General features: G+C 36.2%; 1 protein-coding gene across 1 annotated transcript in view; it reads right to left on the bottom strand.

The window, feature by feature from the left end:
• LOC133329423 (uncharacterized) overlaps nt 1–15,259 on the bottom strand; it is a 37,729-nt gene extending 22,470 nt beyond the window's left edge. Inside the window, exon 1 of the mRNA XM_061537897.1 lies at nt 15,173–15,259. Coding sequence (XP_061393881.1) covers nt 15,173–15,259 — 87 coding nt within the window. The remainder of the gene's footprint in view (nt 1–15,172) is intronic.
• Between the last annotated feature and the right edge of the window lie 4,946 nt (nt 15,260–20,205).

The raw sequence follows: 20,205 nt of genomic DNA, 5'->3' as shown, positions 1-20,205 counted from the left end.
CGATATGCCAAATTTCGTGCAAATTGTAATATAGAAAGGGACTTTGGTGCACAATTATATTAAATCGGACGAAAATATATATGGGAGCTATATCTAAATCTGAACCGATTTTCACGAAACTTCACACACATCATTCTACACCTAATTCAGTGCGCTATGCCAAATTTCGTGCAAATCGGAAGATATATAGGGACTTTGGTAAACCATTTACCTTAAATCGGGCGAAACTATATATGGGAGCTATATCTAAATCTGAACCGATTTTCACGAAACTTAACACACATCATTCTAGACCTAATTCAGTGCGCTATGCCAAATTTCGTGCAAATCGGAAGATATATATATGGACTTTGGTAAACCATTTACCTTAAATCGGGCGAAACTATATATGGGAGCTATATCTAAATCTGAACCGATTTTCACGAAACTTAACACACATCATTCTAGACCTAATTCAGTACGCTGTGCCAAATTTCGTGCAAATCGAAAGATATATAGAGAGTTTGGGAAACCTTCATCTTAAATCGGACGAAAATGTATATGGAAGCTATATCTAAATCTGAACCGATTTTCACGAAACTTCACGCACATCATTCTACACCTAATTCAGTGCGCTATGCCAAATTTCGTGCAAATCGGAAGATATATAGGGACTTTGGTAAACCATTTACCTTAAATCGGGCGAAACTATATATGGGAGCTATATCTAAATCTGAACCGATTTTCACGAAACTTAACACACATCATTCTAGACCTAATTCAGTACGCTGTGCCAAATTTCGTGCAAATCGAAAGATATATAGGGACTTTGGTACACCATTTACCTTAAATCGGACGAAAATATAAATATGGGAGCTATATCTATCCTATGCCAAATGTCATCCAAAAATGTAAAAAATGATTCTATGCATATTCTCAAAAGGAACCATGGGTCTATCTCGATTCCTTTTGCCTGTTACAAACATATACACAAAGACATAATACCCTGTACCACAGTGTGGTGAATATATTTTAAAAAACCGCGTCTTATGTTGGCCCTAGAAAAAATTATTTAAAAATCCACGCCTTATGTTGGCCCTAGAAAAAATTATTTTAAAGATCCACGCCTATGGAAGACCCCGGAAAAAAAATAAAATTTTTAAATTATTAAATTATTAACGTTTATTACATATATAATTATTTTCTTCTGACGCAATCCAGGATAACTCATTTCCTTATTTTTTTAATATTAAATTACTTCCGCATTTTCTCAAATAAAAATAGATTTTTTTAATAATATGTTTTCTATTTAAAATCTATCTATGACGTCACTATTGTTTATAAATATATATGTGGCCTAAAAAAATCAAAATATTCCCATACAAACTTATTTAAGTATGTATGTGTGTGTGTGTGCCTATTCTATACATGCAAAACTAAAACAGAATTTCTAATATTTAAATTTTATAGTCCTGAGAACAACAGCAGCTGTCTTTCGAACTTTTCTCTGTCAGTAAAGTAAAAAACTACACGAAATCAAATAATAAATAAGTAACAAATGTTGTTGTTCGAAGGGGCGGCATAGAAGAAGTGATGGATGCCCTGCAATGGAAGAAGAAAAAAAAATGAAAATTAAAAAAATAGAAAATAGTTGTTTGAGAACTATTCCTAAAGAAGATCGATGGAATATATCTTTTCTGGGGGTTATTCCCCAGGGACTATTTTAGAATTAAAATATTAAGGGGGTAGAGGGGTTAGTATAAATCTGATCTTAATATTAAATTTTTAACTAAAAGTCACCCTTTGATTCTCTATAATTCTGGCCCTAAGCTTTGCTTTTTAATTGGAAAAAAAAATCCAAGTCCCTTGACAAACCCAACATACCTACCATAGTCCGGACTACCCGGCAGGTTGCCTAATAAAATATTAACATCCACCGGTATATATGAGAAGGTTTTGAAATAAACCATAAATAAATAGTTATTAGTAGTGGGAGTTGCCATATAAACCAACGAACCCGCATATGGTCTACCCCAAGACAGGAGTCGGAGAGGATATTCTACTTTCCTACGGTTCATTTATTTTTTTTTACTTTTTATTTTTTTCTATTGATTTCTTTTTATTCATTCATTTAGACAGACAAACAATGAGTTCTTGAAACTGAAGAAAAAATCCACAAGACCACAACTAGACGTTTGCCAGTAATTTGGCAGGGTGGAGGATGGTGGTGTATGGTTGGTTTGCAATAACAATGGCCAAAAATAAATCAATATTTAGTTATATATATGAAAATTACAGGATACAAGGATAGCTGGAGGATAGAAATTGATTACAGAAAAAATAGAATTTTTTGTGATCGGAAAAAATTGCAATTATCTTATGAAGTGCTTATAAATAAATCATCATCCTCTTCATATTGTTACCTTTGCAAAATCGGACAAGGAGTGTAAACTTTTATTGATTTTAATTAGACAAGTTGGATTGATTTAATATAATGAATAAAATAAACAAAACATTTATTTTACCAATAAATATTATTATAAAAATATTATTTATTATTATTATTATTTTAAAAATATTAAAAAAATATATTCTTTAAAAAATCCACGCCTTATGTTCGGACCCTTAAAAAAAATATTTTTTAAAAAATCCACGCCTTATGTTCGATCCTTAAAAATATTCTTTAAAAAATCCACGCCTTATGTTCGACCCTTAAAAATATTCTTTAAAAAATCCACGCCTTATGTTCGACCCTTAAAAATATTCTTTAAAAAATCCACGCCTTATGTTCGACCCTTAAAAATATTCTTTAAAAAATCCACGCCTTATGTTCGACCCTTAAAAATATTCTTTAAAAAATCCACGCCTTATGTTCGACCCTTAAAAATATTCTTTAAAAAATCCACGCCTTATGTTCGACCCTTAAAAATATTCTTTAAAAAATCCACGCCTTATGTTCGACTCTTAAAAATATTCTTTAAAAAATCCACGCCTTATGTTCGACCCTTAAAAATATTCTTTAAAAAATCCACGCCTTATGTTCGACCCTTAAAAATATTCTTTAAAAAATCCACGCCTTATGTTCGACCCTTAAAAATATTCTTTAAAAAATCCACGCCTTATGTTCGACCCTTAAAAATATTCTTTAAAAAATCCACGCCTTATGTTCGGAAGGTTTGTGAAAAAAAATATTTTTTAAAAAATCCACGCCTTATGTTCGGAAGGTTTGTGAAAAAAAATATTTTTTAAAAAATCCACGCCTTATGTTCGGAAGGTTTGTGAAAAAAAATATTTTTTAAAAAATCCACGCCTTATGTTCGGCCCTTAAAAATTAAAAAATCCACGCCTTAAAAATTTTCTTTAAAAAATCCACGCCTTATGTTCGGCTGTTCCCTGAAAAAATATTCTTTAAAAAATCCACGCCTTATGTTCGACCCTTAAAAATATTCTTTAAAAAATCCACGCCTTATGTTCGACCCTTAAAAATATTCTTTAAAAAGTCCACGCCTTATAATAGACCCTTAACAATATTCTATAAAAAATCCACACCTTATAATAGACCCTTAAAAATATTCTTTAATAAATCCACGCCTCGGGTGGCGTAGGGGATGATAGATACCAAGCAACGGCTCTGATTAGCTTTAACATGGCGAAGTCCAGGCTTAAAAATATTCTTTGGACACTGACCTCCCCGCGGTGCCAACTGGTCAGCTACGCCTTAGGTACCGAGTTCACCCATAAGAACTAAAAAAGTGGGTTGAGGCATCGGTTTAGTTGCCCACTCTCGGAAAACCCAACCTACTATGAAAAAGCTAAGAAAAAGAAAACCAAGCCCACCTAATGTTGACGACACCCACAAACGTATAAAGACCACAATCTGTGTTCGCCTTGGCGGATGTACTCACTAACTACAAAGCCAATATTATTGCCTTACAGGATGGAAAGGGACAGGCGTAAGTAAATCAGACGTTTGCGCACCGTATTATAGCGGCCATAAAATGAAACAGGAATTTGGCTGCGGATTTATGGTTAACAGGAGAATAAAAGATCTCGCCTCCAGATTCACTCCAGTAGATGAGGGAATTGCTATAATCCGTATAAAAACGAAGTTCTTCTACATCAGTCTCATTTGCACCCATGCTCCGACCGAAGATAATGATGAACAGACCAAAGACATATTTTTTTGAGTGCCTAGAAATAGCATATGATCGCTGCCATGGCCATGACATTAAAATTCTTCTAGGAGATTTTAATGCAAAAATCGGAAGGGAAAATATATTTGGCCCCATCGTCGGAAAATTCAGCCTTTACGAAGAAAGATCCGTGGCAGCAACAAAAATGGTAGTTAGTAGCACCAGATTCAAGCATCTCGTTATACACAAGACCACCTGGATCTCTCCAGATCAAGCAACGAGAAATCAAATAGATCACGTTGTGATAGACGGAAGTCATTCATCCAATGTTTTAGACGTCCGATCGATCCGAGGAGCGAATATCGAATCGGACCATTACCTTGTGGCAGCCAAGGTACGCACCCGTCTTAATGTAGCAGCAAAGGTACGATCTAATGTAACACGGAAACTCGACGTCGAAAAGCTGCAAACACAACAGGTAGCCGAGGTCTACTCCGCTCAACTTACCCACCTGCTTGAAGAAATCACTTCTTGTCCCGATAATAGTATAGAAGCACAATGGAAAGGAATTGCCCACTCCCTACAATCTGCAGTAAAAGCAACACTTGGGTACCAAAAACCACCACGAAGAAACCCATGGTACGGTTAGGAGTATCGTAATGAAACTGATGCAGATGCTGATGCAGTAGCAACACATGTTTTCGGAAAGAAGAAGAAAGAACAAGAAAACGTGAGCGTGAGCAAATCGAGATGTACGGGAGTCAGAATGAAGTCCGGAAATTTTACCAACGAGTAAAACTCCAAACCGAAGGCTTTGGTGCAGGCCCATCCTCCTGTAGAGATGAAGAAGGAAACCTGGTGACAGATACAAACAGCGGGTTGAGGATCTGGAAGGAGCATTTTGAAAAGCTTTTGGTATCAAATAGTGGCGGCGAAGAAGAGACCCCAGAACCAATAAGAAATGATGGTATAGAGAGTATACCACCTAGCCAAGATGAGGCCATAAAAGCAATTAATCGGATCAAGAACAATAAAGCAGAAGGAGCCGATGGGTTACCAGTCGAACTATTCAAGACTGGTGGTCAGATGCTGGTCAGGAGTAGTACAATTTGCATGCCCAATTATTGTAACCTCAGCATCCTGTCCCGCACAAGAAAATGAGACAAGACGATATGTGCCAACTATAGAGGAATAAGTCACTATTCAACTGGTGATGAAAATAGTTACCCCAGGTGACACCCCAGGTGACACCTATCATCCCCTACGCCACCCAGAACCAATAATAGATGACGGCATAGATTATATACCACCTACTCTATATGAAGTCAGAATAGTAATCAATCGGCTGAAGAATAATAAAGCAGCAGGTACCGATGGGTTACCAGCCGAACTATTAAAGACTGGTGGTCAGATGCTGGTCAGGAGCATGCACCAGTTGATTAGTACAATCTCGCTAGAGGAATGCATGCCCAATGATTGAAACCTCAGCATCCTGTCTCCCGTGCACAAAAAATGAGACAAGACGATATGTGCCAAGTATAGAGGAATAAGTTTTCTTCCCATCGCATATAATGTGCTATCCAGTGTGCTGTGTGAACGATTGAAGCCAATGGTCAATGACATCATTGGACCATACCAATGCGGCTTTAGACCTGAAAAATCCACCATTGACCAGATTTTCTCTCTGTGCTAAATCCTGGAAATAGTCCCACGAAAATCACAACGACATATACCACCTATTTGTCGACTATAAAGCCGCATTCGACAGTCCTATCCGTTTAGAGGTGTTTAAAGTCATGTCTGCGTTTGGCATTCCTGAAAAATTATTCGGCTATGCAGGATAATTTTAAGGGGCACAAGGTCAGCAGTTAAAGTCAGAAAAGACCTATCGGAGCCCTTCAGTACCGAACGAGGATTCAGACAAGGTGACAGTTTGTCGTGTGATCTTTTTAGCATCCTGCTGGAAAAGTTCAGACGAGACGCAAATGTGAACAGAAATGGCACTCTGTACACCAAACAACACATGTTACTCGCCTAAGCCGATGACATCGATATAATGGGTCGAACATTGCGAGCGGTAACAGCCACCTTTGAACGAATTGAAAAGGAGTCTGCCAATGTGGGTCTGACAGTATACGGCGAGAAGACTAAGCTGATGGTATCAATAATTCTCCCAACGATCTACGGGCCGATGTGCGTCGACGGTGCTTTGATTTAATTTAGCTTTACAATTTATACGCGGACATCGACATAGTCAGTCGCATTAAGCTGCAGCGACTACGGTGGCTAGGCCATGTCGTGCGAATGAATGAGAATGCCCCAGCTTAAAAGGCAGATAAAAGCGAGCGTACTGTTGGTTCCCGTAGAATGGGAAGGCCACGAATCAGATTGAATGGCCAAGTAGAAAACAACACCTTGGAACGTTGTCTTCCAAATTCGTGGATTTGCGCGCCTCTTTGGTAGCCCTAAAAAGTATTCTTTAATAAATCCACGCCTCTTTGGTAGCCCTAAAAAGTATTCTTTAATAAATCCACGCCTCTTTGGTAGCCCTAAAAAGTATTCTTTAATAAATCCACGCCTCTTTGGTAGCCCTAAAAAGTATTCTTTAATAAATCCACGCCTCTTTGGTAGCCCTAAAAAGTATTCTTTAATAAATCCACGCCTCTTTGGTAGCCCTAAAAAGTATTCTTTAATAAATCCACGCCTCTTTGGTAGCCCTAAAAAGTATTCTTTAATAAATCCACGCCTCTTTGGTAGCCCTAAAAAGTATTCTTTAATAAATCCACGCCTCTTTGGTAGCCCTAAAAAGTATTCTTTAATAAATCCACGCCTCTTTGGTAGCCCTAAAAAGTATTCTTTAATAAATCCACGCCTCTTTGGTAGCCCTAAAAAGTATTCTTTAATAAATCCACGCCTCAGTTGGCCCTTTAAAAAGTATTCTTTAATAAATCCACGCCTCAGTTGGCCCTTTAAAAAGTATTCTTTAATAAATCCACGCCTATTCTTTAATAAATCCACGCCCTAAAAAGTATTCTTTAATAAATCCACGCCTCTTTGGTAGCCCTAAAAAGTATTCTTTAATAAATCCACGCCTCTTCTTAGCAAATCATATCCTGAATTTTTTTAATTCTATATTATTATTTTTTCAAATCTTATCCAAAATGTCATCTCTCCCGCCTCCCCACATAAATGTCAGAACATTTATTTTGTTTGGTTTTTTTTTAAATGTCACCACCACAATTTTCTGAAATGTTCCCCTGGTGGTCTAAATACCGGCTAACCGGCTAAAATGCTGATGGAAAATTGATATCCTACTTGTGAATTAACAACAACAATTAAAACAATTGTGTGTGTGTGTGTGTGGATGTGTGTACCGAGCGGGGATATTGATGTTCGTCATATTCACTTATTCGTGTCCTGGCTGGATGGTTAGCTGGCTGGCTGGCTATTAAACATTCTGGCACGAGTTAAACTTATCACAACGAAAGGATACACGTGGGTGGCTAACTTCGCCACATAGGTGGATTGTGTTACACAGTGGCTGAGTGAAGTAACGGATGTAGCCGTTGTAGTGGTTGTTGTTGTTGTCTGGAGGAGGGTCTCACTCGTGGTTAATATTCACAAATTCAGGACGAGAGAGGGGGGTGGGCTTTAAATAACTTTAAATAAGTAACATATCGCTTACACTCAACACTGAAGAGGCTGATGGTGTGTTCTCCTACCAGTCACACACACACACACACACATGTCCACTATATGTGGCTATGTGTGAGTGTATGTGACTTTAGTTATTGTCGTACCAAAACCCGACCACACACTTGAGGACTTCTTTAAGTACTTGAGTGGTTAAATTGAATTTTAGCAATTTAACAGTTGATTAAATTTTGTCACGTGACCTTTAAAGACAAACACACACATACATACATATATGTATGTATACACATATATATATATAGTTTTTTTGGTATATAATCTGTATTGAAAGTTCAGTATACCCTTTTTTAAATTTTTTGTATGGGGTCCCTTTAGCTTGGTTCGTTGTTCGTCAATGTTAGTTTGCTGGAAGAAGGTGTAATAAACTTTACTTAAATAAAATTGCACACATACATACCTATATGTAACTATGTGTCATGTTTTTATAGCTACAGCAGGAGAATGTTTTTTTGAAATTTAAAACTCCCCCGAAATAAAAAAAAACAATGAACTTATTTCAATGTAAACTAAGTGGTGGATGGAAAATCGATATTACTGGCAGAGTCGAAAATATAATTTCAAATCAAATAAAGGTGAAAGGCAAAAGGGCTTAACTTATATGAAACCAGTAAAGAAAGTAGTAAAGTCGGACGGTGCCGACTATATGATACCCTTCACCAATTTGAGTATATTTAACAGATTAATCCTAACAGACGTCGCATTTTTATAGGAACAGTAAAATGAAATTGGATCAATAAGCATGTCATTCTGCAACCGATACTAAATTTTTCATTTTGTCAAATATAGAAGCTATATCGAAATCTGAAGCGATCCCAGGAAACTTAATACACATCATTCTGGACCAAATTCATTACGCTGTGCCAAATGTTGAGCAAATCGAAAGATATATAAAGACTTTGGTCGACCATCTACATTAAATCGGACGAAAATATATATGGGAGCTATATCCAAATCTGAACCGATTTTCAGGAAACTTAACAGACATCATTCCAGACCTAATCCAATACGCTGTGCAAAATTTCGTGCAAATCGAAAGATATATAGGAACTTTTGTCGACCATTTACATTAAATCGGACGAAAATATATATGGGAGCTATATCCAAATCTTAACCGATTTTCACGAAACTTAGCACACATCATTCTGGACCTAATTCATTATGCTGGGCCAAATTTCGTACAAATCGAAAGATATATAGGGACTCCGGTACACCATTTACATTAAATCGGACGAAAATATATATGGGAGCTATATCTAAATCTGGACCGATTTTTACGAAACTTAGCACACACCAGTTTAGACCTAATTCAGTACTCTATGCCAAATTTCGTGCAAATCGAAAGATATATAGGGACCTTGGTACACCATTTACCTTAAATCGGACGAAACTATATATGGAAGCTATATCTAAATCTGAACCGATTTTCAGGAAACTTAACACACATTATTCTAGGCTTAATTCAGTACGCTGTGCCAAATTTCGTGCAAATCGAAAGATATATAGGGACTTTGGTACACCATTTACATTAAATCGGACGAAAATATATATGGGAGCTATATCTAAATCTGAACCGATTTTCAGGAACTTAACACACATTATTCTAGGCCTAATTCATTACGCTGTGGCAAATTGCTTGCAAATCGAAAGATATTAAGGGACTTGGGTGCACCATTTACTTAAAATCGGACGAAAATATATATAGGAGCTATATCCAAATCTGAACCGATTTTCTCGAAACTTGGTACACGTCATTCGTGACTTAATTCATTACTTTATGCTAAATTTCTTGCACATCGAAAGATATATAGGGACTTTGATGCCCCATTTACCTTAAATCGGACGATGATATATATGGGAGCTATATCTAAATATGGACCGATTTTCACAAAAATTAACACACATCAATCTAGACCGTATTCACTGCGCTGTAATAAATTTCGTGCAAATCGAAAGGTATATAGGGACTTTGGTCGACCATTTACATTAAATCGGACGAAAATATATATGGGAGCTATATCCAAATCTGAACTGATTTTCAGGAAACTTCACACACATCATTCTAGACCGTATTCATTGCGCTTTGCCAAATTTCGTGCAAATCGAAAGATATATAGGGACTTCGGTACACCCTTTACCTTTAATCGAACGAAAATATATATGGGAGCTATATCCAAATCTGAACCGATTTTTCCCAATTTCAATAGGGTTCGTCCTTGGGCCAAAATAGTGATTTTTGCCAGATTGCATCCAAATCGTATCATAAATGCGACCTGTACTTTGTTAACAATAATATATGGACGGACAGACAGACGGACATGCATAAATCGACTCAGAAATTGATTCTATGCATATTCTCAAAAAGAACCAAGGGTCTATATCGATTATTTCTGCCTGTTATAAACATATGCACAAAGACATAATACCCTGTACCACACTGTGTTGAAGGGCATAAAAAATATTTTTTCATGGGTCTAACCAAGGCGTCGAATTTTTAGACATTATATTATATAGCCGTGAAGGCAAGAATTTTTTTTTTTTGAAAATTTTCCACAAGGCTCTATACAAGGCGTGGATTTTTTAGAGAATATTTTTCACCAACTGATTACTTTTATTTGTTGACTTAAGTCCTTTTGCATTTTACCTTCTAGTTCGTAAAAGTAAATCGTAATAAACTTCGACAGCAAAGTATGCTTTGACTGCAGCAAATTTTTAAATTGTCTTTTGAGGTTTATGTTATTGTTGCTGTTGTATATTTTTTATTACTATTTTCAAATGTCGAATCATTAAAACAAATACTAATTTTGTTCAATAGTTCTATTATTATTTCGATTTCTATCAAACATTTCATGTCTATGTGCAATAAGCATTTAAAATAATAGAAGTTATGTATTCGGTATTCGAAATGTTATCGAAACCATTAAGAGGTGGATGGCGGGGGAAGGCAGGTAATCGATTTTGATTAAATGGCTTTTTTTAGTTGAAAAAAAAATTCGTAATGGGATAGAAGAGTTTTTTTCTAGGAACATGAAGAAATTATCTTCAAGTAGGCCAAACCTTTATTGATTTTTGGATATAATTTTAGGCGTGATTTTGTTAAATAAATATTTTTAGAGGTCTAACCAAAGCGTGTATTTGTTAAAGAAATATTTATTTTACATATATTTCAAATCAATATTTTCCGTTTTAAAATCAATTAATTTTGCCATGTTTGTATTTTTAATTTTTTGTTTCGTATTCCTGCAACTGTCATAACCTTTGACCACTATTCGAAGAACATATGGCTCATCATCGAATATCTTCATGTACATATTGATTTGAAATAAAAACCAAAAACTACTTCATAATACACAAACATACATACATAAATATGTATATACATACATATGTATGTATGTCTATGAAATCAAGCAATAAATTGCTCTCCATGTGATTGACCCCGAACAACCTATATTCCGTTCGCAATTTGAACCAAAAAAAGTAAATGAACTAAATATTTAGCAATATTGCGTTGCATATGTTCGGCAAATGTACTTCTTCCGAACATTTTATAAAATGACCCAAATAAATGTAATATTCTTGTTGACTTTTCTAGTATTTCTTTGGTAAAGTCAAAATGAATGGAATGAATGGATAGTTGCTGTTGTTGGGTAAACTTAAAATGTCATTGTTGTTGAATAAATACAAACAGACAAACATATTTTAACAAAAACAAAATGCCATTTGTGTGAATACAATAGGGTGGGTAGAACGGCAGGGGAAAATAAAAATATTTCTTTAATAAATCCACGCCTATCCAAGGCCTCCAAAAATATTTCTTTAATAAATCCACGCCTATCCAAGGCCTCCAAAAATATTTCTTTAATAAATCCACGCCTATCCAAGGCCTCCAAAAATATTTCTTTAATAAATCCACGCCTATCCAAGGCCTCCAAAAATATTTCTTTAATAAATCCACGCCTATCCAAGGCCTCCAAAAACATTTCTTTAATAAATCCACGCCTATCCAAGGCCTCCAAAAATATTTCTTTAATAAATCCACGCCTATCCAAGGCCTCCAAAAATATTTCTTTAATAAATCCACAACTTGGTGTGGCCTCTCTAAAATATTTGTTTAATAAATCCACGCCTATCCAAGGCCTCCAACAATAATTTTTACTAAATCCCCGATATGACGGGACCGCTATTTACACCCTTCACCACACTGTGGTACAGGGTATTATGTCTTTGTGCATAGGTTTGTAACAGGAAAAAATAATCGAGATAGACCCATGGTTCCTTTTAAGAATATGCATAGAACCACTTTCTGAGTCGACTTATGCATGTCCGTCCGCTCGTCTTTTCATGTTAAATTGTAAACAAAGTACAGGTCGCATTTATGATTCGAATTGGATGAAATTTGCCACAGTTCATTTGTTTGGCCCAAGGAAGAACTCTATTGAAATTGAGAAAAATCGATTTTCACGAAATTTTTCATAGCGTAATGAAATAGGTCTAGACTGATGTGTGTCAAGTTTCGTGAAAATCGGTTCAGATTTATATATAGCTCCCATATATATCTTCGTCTGATTTAAAGTAAACGGGGCATCAAAGTCCCTATATATCTTTCGATGTGCAAGAAAATTAGCATAGAGTAATGAATTAGGTCAAGAATGACGTGTGCCAAGTTTCGAAAAAAATCGGTTCAGATTTAGATATAGCTCCCATATATATATTTTCATCCGATTTAAGGTAAATGGCGTACCAAAGTCCCTATATACCTTTCGATTTGCACGAAACTTGGCACAGCGTAATGAATAAGGTCTAGAATGATGTGTGATTAATTTCGTAAAAATCGGTGCAGATTTAGATATAGCTCCGATATATATCTTCGATCGATTTAAGGTAAATTGTGTACGAAAGTCACTATATACCTTTCGATTTGCATAAAATGTAACATGGCGTACTGAATTAAGCCTAGAATGATGTGTGCAAAGTTACGTGAAAATCGGTTCAGATTTAGATATAGCTCCCATAAATATTTTCGTCCGATTTAAGGTGCAAGATATATCATTATTTGCATAAATTAATGAAAATTAAAATCGGTCAAGAATCCCATATATATTTGCACGTGTGCCAAGTTATATATCCAAAAATTTGGCAAAGCATAATGAATTAGGTCTAGAATTATGTGTGTTAAGTTTTCTGAAAATCGGTTAAGATTTAGATATAGCTCCCATATATATTTTCAACCGATATATATATATATATATATATATATGAATTGCTTCTTTGATAATGTGTGCTAAGTTTCATGAAAATCGGTTCAGATTTAGATATAGCTCCCATATATTCTTTCTTCCGATTTAAGATAAATGATGTACCAAAGTCCCTATATACCTTTCGATTTGCACGAAATTTGGCACAGTGTAATGAGTAAGGTCTGAAATGATGTGTGTTAAGTTTCGTAAAAATCTACCTATTTGTCGACTATAAAGCCGCATTCGACAGCCCTATCCGTTCAGAGGTGTTTAAAGCCATGTCTACGTTCGGCATTCCTGCAAAATTAATACGGCGATGCAGGATAACTTTAAGTGGCACAAGATCAGCAGTTAAAGTCGGAAAGGACCTATCGGAGCCCTTCAATACCGAACGAAGACTCAGACAAGGTGACAGTTTGTGGTGTGATCTTTTTAACATCCTACTGGAAAAGGTCATACGATACGCAAAGGTGAACAGAAATTGCACTCTGTACACCAAACAACACATGTTTCTCGCCTACGCCGATGACATCGATATAATGGGTCGACCATTGCGAGCGGTAACAGTCACCTTTGAACAAATTGCGAAGGAGTCCGCAAAAGTGGGTCTGGCAGTAAACGGTGAGAAGACCAAACCAGATGGTATCAACACGCAAGACGTCCAGTAGACTCGGAACAACTGTGGAACTTGACTACAGCTACGAGGTAGTCAAAGATTTTATATACCATGGTACCGCCATAAATAAAACGAATGACATCAGTTTTGAAATTCGGAGAAGAATTTTGATGGCCAACCGATGCTACTATGGTCTAAGTAAGCAGTTTAGAAACAAGACCACCTCCCGCCAGACAAAACTCACTCTTTACAATACGCTGATACTACCCGGGCTAGTATATGGATCTGAAGCATAGGTATTTGCGCAAGCAGATGAGGCAGCTCTTGGGGTGTTTGGAAGAAAATTGCTTCGAAAGATCTACGGGCCCATCTGCGTCGACGGTGAATATCGGCGTCGAATGAACCACGAGCTTTACAATTTATACGCGGACACCGACATAGTCAGTCCCATTGAGCTGCAGCGACTACGGTGGCTAAGCCATGTTGTGCGGATGAATGAGAATGCCCCAGCTCAAAAGGCATATAAAAACGAGCCTACTGATGGTTCCCGTAGAAGGGGAAGGCCACGAATTAGATGGAAAGACCAAGTAGAAAACAACATCCTGGAACGTGGTCTTCCAAATTGGTGGATTTGCGCACAAGACCGATGCGTTTGGAATTTTTTTAAGCTCGGCTTATGGAACAAGCGTTCTGTAACAAGCCAGCTAAGTAAGTAAGTAAGTAAGTCTGATTGAGATTAAATTTTTATCACTGCGCCGTACCCAATAGCTTGTATCGATTTTGCTATAAATCATTTTTCATACATATGTCCCATGGTACGCAGACGACTCTAAATCGGCCAAATTCAATTAAATGTATCATAAGTTGCAGAAAGACATGAGTATTTTCCTTTGAGGGAGCATTGACATACAATTGTAAGGATACATATGCACAATATTCCCAAGTGGTTAAAGGGTATCATATAGTCGGTCCAGTCCGATTTGTTTCCTTTCTTTATTTTTTTTTTAATAAATCCAGTATTTGCTTTGGCCTCTTTAAATATTTTTTTTAATAAATCCCCGCTATGTTGGGACTTCTAGAAATATTTCTTTAGAAAATTCCCGCTATGATGGGACCTCTTAATATTATTTGTTTTTATCTCGAGCCATCTGAATATCATCTGAAAATCACATATAGAAAAAATATTGCCATTTGAAAACTTTGTAGTATTTAGTTTTAACAAACTTTGTACAATTTGTTATTGTAGTTGTTGTCAGACAACCAACCCTCATCCTCTGACCAAATCATGGCTCTTTTAAAGTTCACACAATTGTGAGGAACTTCATGAAACCCCTTTCTCGATCCCCTACCCCCATTCCTCTTCTCCGCAGTGAGATACTTTCACACATTGTCATAAGGATTTGTTCAAGTTGCTGTCGTTGTTATCCTTTGACATGTTCATAGTTTGCAATTGTCGGAGTTAGAGACAGACACACATATACACTCTCACTCACACACACCGCCATTATGCCATTGTCGTTAAAGTTGTTATTGTTATTATTTGTATTATTGTTGTTGTTGAGGTTGTTGCTATTTGCCATTATTGTTGATGTCGTTCTTTTTTTACAAAACGGGACAAAAAACGAAAACCCCATATTATTTATCATGTTAAAGTTTTCCTTTATTTTCATTGTTGATGTGAACTCTTTCCTAACACTTCACTCCCATCTTTCCCTTCCCCATCGCTGTGATATTTTCCGATATTGTGGTTAAAGTATCACTGTTATATTTACTTAGTTTCACTGTCAGTTTTACTTTCAAAATACAAATACACTCACACACACACACACACACACAGGGAACAACACACGCATATTTGCATTCAATATACAGTGAATGGAGATGTGTAAGTGTGTGTTTGCCAATGTTCACTAGCATTTCCTTTCCTTTTGTGCATGTGTATGTGTGCGTGCGAGTGTGTTTGTGTGTGTGTGCCCGTTGTATGCAAACGAGACTTCTGCAGTGTGTTAACAGTTTATGACCACAGGATACGAATTAGTTATAATGGCAAAATCCTTTTGATGACATTGATAAGATCATATCGCAAAGTGTGTTATTAGCTACCTATATATATATATATATGCTGCATACATGTGTGAGTGATTGTGTGCAGTCATGTGATTGCAGGGCAAATAAAGTTCACTGGAGTGCAGACACAAAATTGTACAGAGATTATAACTTTTCTATGCTTCAAGAGTTGTGGATGTGTTAAATTAAACTTGGCAGAGATATGTATAATACACAGACAAGCAATTTCATGCGGATTTAATAGAGATATAACCGAGCAAACTGTATAAGATCACAGGAAATTATTGAAGGCAAATAAAAAAACCAGTGAGCGGAGCGGTATAGGCGGACGGGGCCGACCACACAATACCCTACACAACTACCACGAAACGGTAACTCTCTGCGGATGTTTATTTCTAGGCAATATTTCGTGATATTTGCACCCTCTTGCTCGATTAGAGGTCAAGAGCACCTCTTCCTTACACTGACATATTTTCCGAATATTAACAATATTCAGTACACACCTTCTAATTAGGTACTTGTCCAAATTCCCTTCACCGTAAATATTGACCGATCTTTATCAAAGCAGGCATGCTTATTCTTTGGCCCAATCCCCTTTCTCCATGTAAAAATTCGAGATGTTTGGGCCAAAATTGCGGCCTCTGGAGCGACCAGAAAAACCGACAAAACCTAAGTATTTGGTCCATTTACGTCCCCTAAATATTAACCGATTTTTACCATTCATTAGGCTGAACCCATCCTACATGGAAAATTTCGTGAAGATTGGTCCATAACTGTGGCCTGTATGGTGTTTACAAAATATAATGGACAGATGGTCTGGATCGGCTCAGCTAGTCGAGATATGACAATCGGTATACTTAAAGGTGGGTCTAGGACCAATATATCGCTGCGTTACAAACTCTTGGGGCTGCACAAAGCTATAATACCCTGACAAAATAGTTGTGTAGGGTATAACTAATATACCTTCCATACTATGGTCGAGGGTATAAAAAGGGGGTTATATGGGGAGGGTATAAAAAGGGGGTTATATTTGGGGACTATCCCAAATAGGGGCGAATATTAATAATTTTTGGTAGGGAGATTTGCTACCAGATAGGATTACAAAAAATACCAAATTGCAGCGAATTCGATTGAAAAACACGCTCAAGAACCCCCAAATAACGAAAATTGAGGGTACCCTTATATGGGCGCTATCTGAAAAAATGGGCCTATATTCATAATTTTTTGTGGAGAGATTTGCTACCCAATAAGAACTCAAATTAGTAAACTACAGTCAATTCGGTGAAAAAATCCTGTCAAAACCCCCCCAAAACCGGAAATTGGGAGGTACCCTTATATGGGGGCTACCAGAAAAAGTGGACCTATATTTATAATTTTGTTTGGAGACATTTAGTATCTAATAAGAAACCAATGTATCAAATTTCAGCGAATTCGGTTGAAAAACGCGCTCAAGAACCCCAAAATACCGAAAATTGCATATCGGGGCTACCCGAAATATATATATATATATATATATATATATATATATAATTTTTATGTATAATTTTTATGGATAGATTTGGTACCTATATACAACTCAAATTACAAAATTTTAGCCATTTCAGTTGAAAAATCCGGTCAAAACCCCGTAGAAACTGAAAATTAGGGGTACCCTTTTATGGGGGCTACCAGAAAAAGTGGTCCTATATTTATAATTTTTAGTGGGGAATATTGGTACCCAATAATAACCCAATGTACAAAATTTCAAAGAAATCGGTTGAAAAACTCGCTCAAGAACCTATAAATACCGAAAATTGGGGGATACTTTTACATGGGAGCTATGCCTCAACGTGGACCGAAATAGCCCATCCTCGAACTTGACCTGCCTGAAGACAAAAGACTACTCTATGCACATCCACGCCTTGTGTAGAGTCCTAAAAAATATTCTTTAATAAATCCACGCCCTTTAGAGCTCCCTAAAAAATATTCTTTAATAAATCCACGCCCTTTAGAGCTCCCTAAAAAATATTCTTTAATAAATCCACGCCATGTATAGACCCCTGAAAAATATTCTTTAATAAATCCACGACTCCTGATTATGGGCCCTAAAAAATATTCTTTAATAAATCCACGCCTTGGCCTATGGGTCCCTAAAAAATATTCTTTAATAAATCCACGCCTTGTGTAGAGTCCTAAAAAATATTCTGTAATAAATCGACGCCTTGTGTAGAGTCCTAAAAAATATTCTTTAATAAATCCACGCCTTGTGTAGAGTCCTAAAAAATATTCTTTAATAAATCCACGCCTTGTGTAGAGTCCTAAAAAATATTCTTTAATAAATCCACGCCTTGTGTAGAGTCCTAAAAAATATTCTGTAATAAATCCACACCTGAGATGGTCCCTGAAAAAATATTTTTTAATAAATCCCCGCCTGAGATGGTGCCTAAAAAATATTCTTTAATAAATCCACGCCTCAGGGTAGGTCCCTAAAAAATATTCTGTAATAAATCGACGCCTTGTGTAGAGTCCTAAAAAATATTCTTTAATAAATCCACGCCTTGTGTAGAGTCCTAAAAAATATTCTTTAATAAATCCACGCCTCTTGGTTCCGCCCTAAAAAAATATTCTTTAGCAAAACCACGCCTCTTGGTTCCGCCCTAAAAAAATATTCTTTAATAAATCCACGCCTCTTGGTTCCGCCCTAAAAAAATATTCTTTAATAAATCCACGCCTCTTGGTTCCGCCCTAAAAAAATATTCTTTAATAAATCCACGCCTCTTGGTTCCGCCCTAAAAAAATATTCTGTAATAAATCCACGCCTCTTGGTTCCGCCCTAAAAAAATATTCTTTAATAAATCCACGCCTCTTGGTTCCGCCCTAAAAAAATATTCTTTAATAAATCCACGCCTCTTGGTTCCGCCCTAAAAGATATTATTTAGTAAATCCAGGCCTCGTGTAGAGCCCTAAAAACATTCTATAGAAAATTGACCCTGTGTTAATTTAATATCTTCATTATCGATTTATTCGAAATGCTAATCGGAACATATATCAATTATCGAAACATTCTAAATAATTGTGCCGAGTAAATATTACAACAAACAATTAAATAAAGTCATTATTAATTGTGAGGATGTAGGGGAGGGGTATACTTTCATTTATTTTGTTTTTGTGTCTCTAGTATTGTCCTTGTTTGTCCTGATGATGCCTCAGATAATTAATGTTGTTGTTGATATTTACCTCTGACAAAACTGGTGCGCCTATACCCAATATATTTACCACCAACCACCATTCCATGTTTGGACTGGATGGATGAATATTCCCCAAAGTGATTTCTTGTCCTCCTCATTTAATTGTGTCCTGCCGTGTTTTGTCTTTGGGTAATTTATGTCTGATTTGAACGCTAAAGGTTAATGAGAAATTTGGTTGTTTGTTTGTTCTAATTTTGTTGTTGTCTATTTTGTTAATATATATTTTTTTGTGATAATTAAGCGGACACTAAACATGTCCCTATTGGCAACTATGTAGGGGGAAGGGAGGATATCATTTTTATGTAAATGTCTTATTTTTGTCTCTACAAAGATTTTTTAATAAATCCCCAAAAATATTTCTTTTATAATTTCCCGCCTTGTGGGACCCTTGTGGGACCCTTGAAAATAGTTCTTTAATAAATCCACGCCTTGTGGGACCCTCGAAAATAGTTCTTTAATAAATCCACGCCTTGTGGGACCCTCGAAAATAGTTCTTTAATAAATCCACGCCTTGTGGGACCCTCGAAAATAGTTCTTTAATAAATCCACGCCTTGTGGGACCCTCGAAAATATTTCTTTAATAAATCCACGCCTTGTGGGACCCTTGAAAAATATTTCTTTAATAAATCCACGCCTCGAAAAATATTTCTTTCATAAATCCACGACTTATGGGAGCCCTAAAAACATATTCTTTAATAAATCCACGCCTTTCTTTGTGAGGACTTGAAAATATATTCTTTAATAAATCCACGCCTTGTGGGACCCTTGAAAAAAAAATCTTTAATAAATATACGCATTATTATGGAGTGTGGTTTTTAAAAAAAAATCTTTAATAAATCCACGCCTTGTTTAGTCCTTGAAAAAAAATCTTTAATAAATCCACGCCTTGTGGGCCCTTGAAAAATATTTCTTTAATAAATCCACGCCTATGAGGGATATGAAAAATATTTCTTTAATAAATCCACGCCTTGTGGGACCCTCGAAAATAGTTCTCGAAAACATTTCTTTAATAAATCCACGCCTTGTGGGACCCTCGAAAATAGTTCTCGAAAACATTTCTTTAATAAATCCACGCCTTGTGGGACCCTCGAAAATATTTCTTTAATAAATCCACGCCTTGTGGGACCCTCGAAAATATTTCTTTAATAAATCCACGCCTTGTGGGACCCTCGAAAATATTTCTTTAATAAATCCACGCCTTGTGGGACCCTCGAAAATATTTCTTTAATAAA

Source organism: Musca vetustissima, unplaced genomic scaffold (assembly GCF_032173495.1).
Source record: "Musca vetustissima isolate MV318-11 ecotype Yass unplaced genomic scaffold, APGP_CSIRO_Mvet_v1 utg37209, whole genome shotgun sequence".
Classification (NCBI taxonomy): Eukaryota; Metazoa; Arthropoda; class Insecta; order Diptera; family Muscidae; genus Musca; species Musca vetustissima.
Note: the sequence above shows the minus strand (reverse complement) of the source record. Positions and strands in the feature narration are given on the sequence as shown.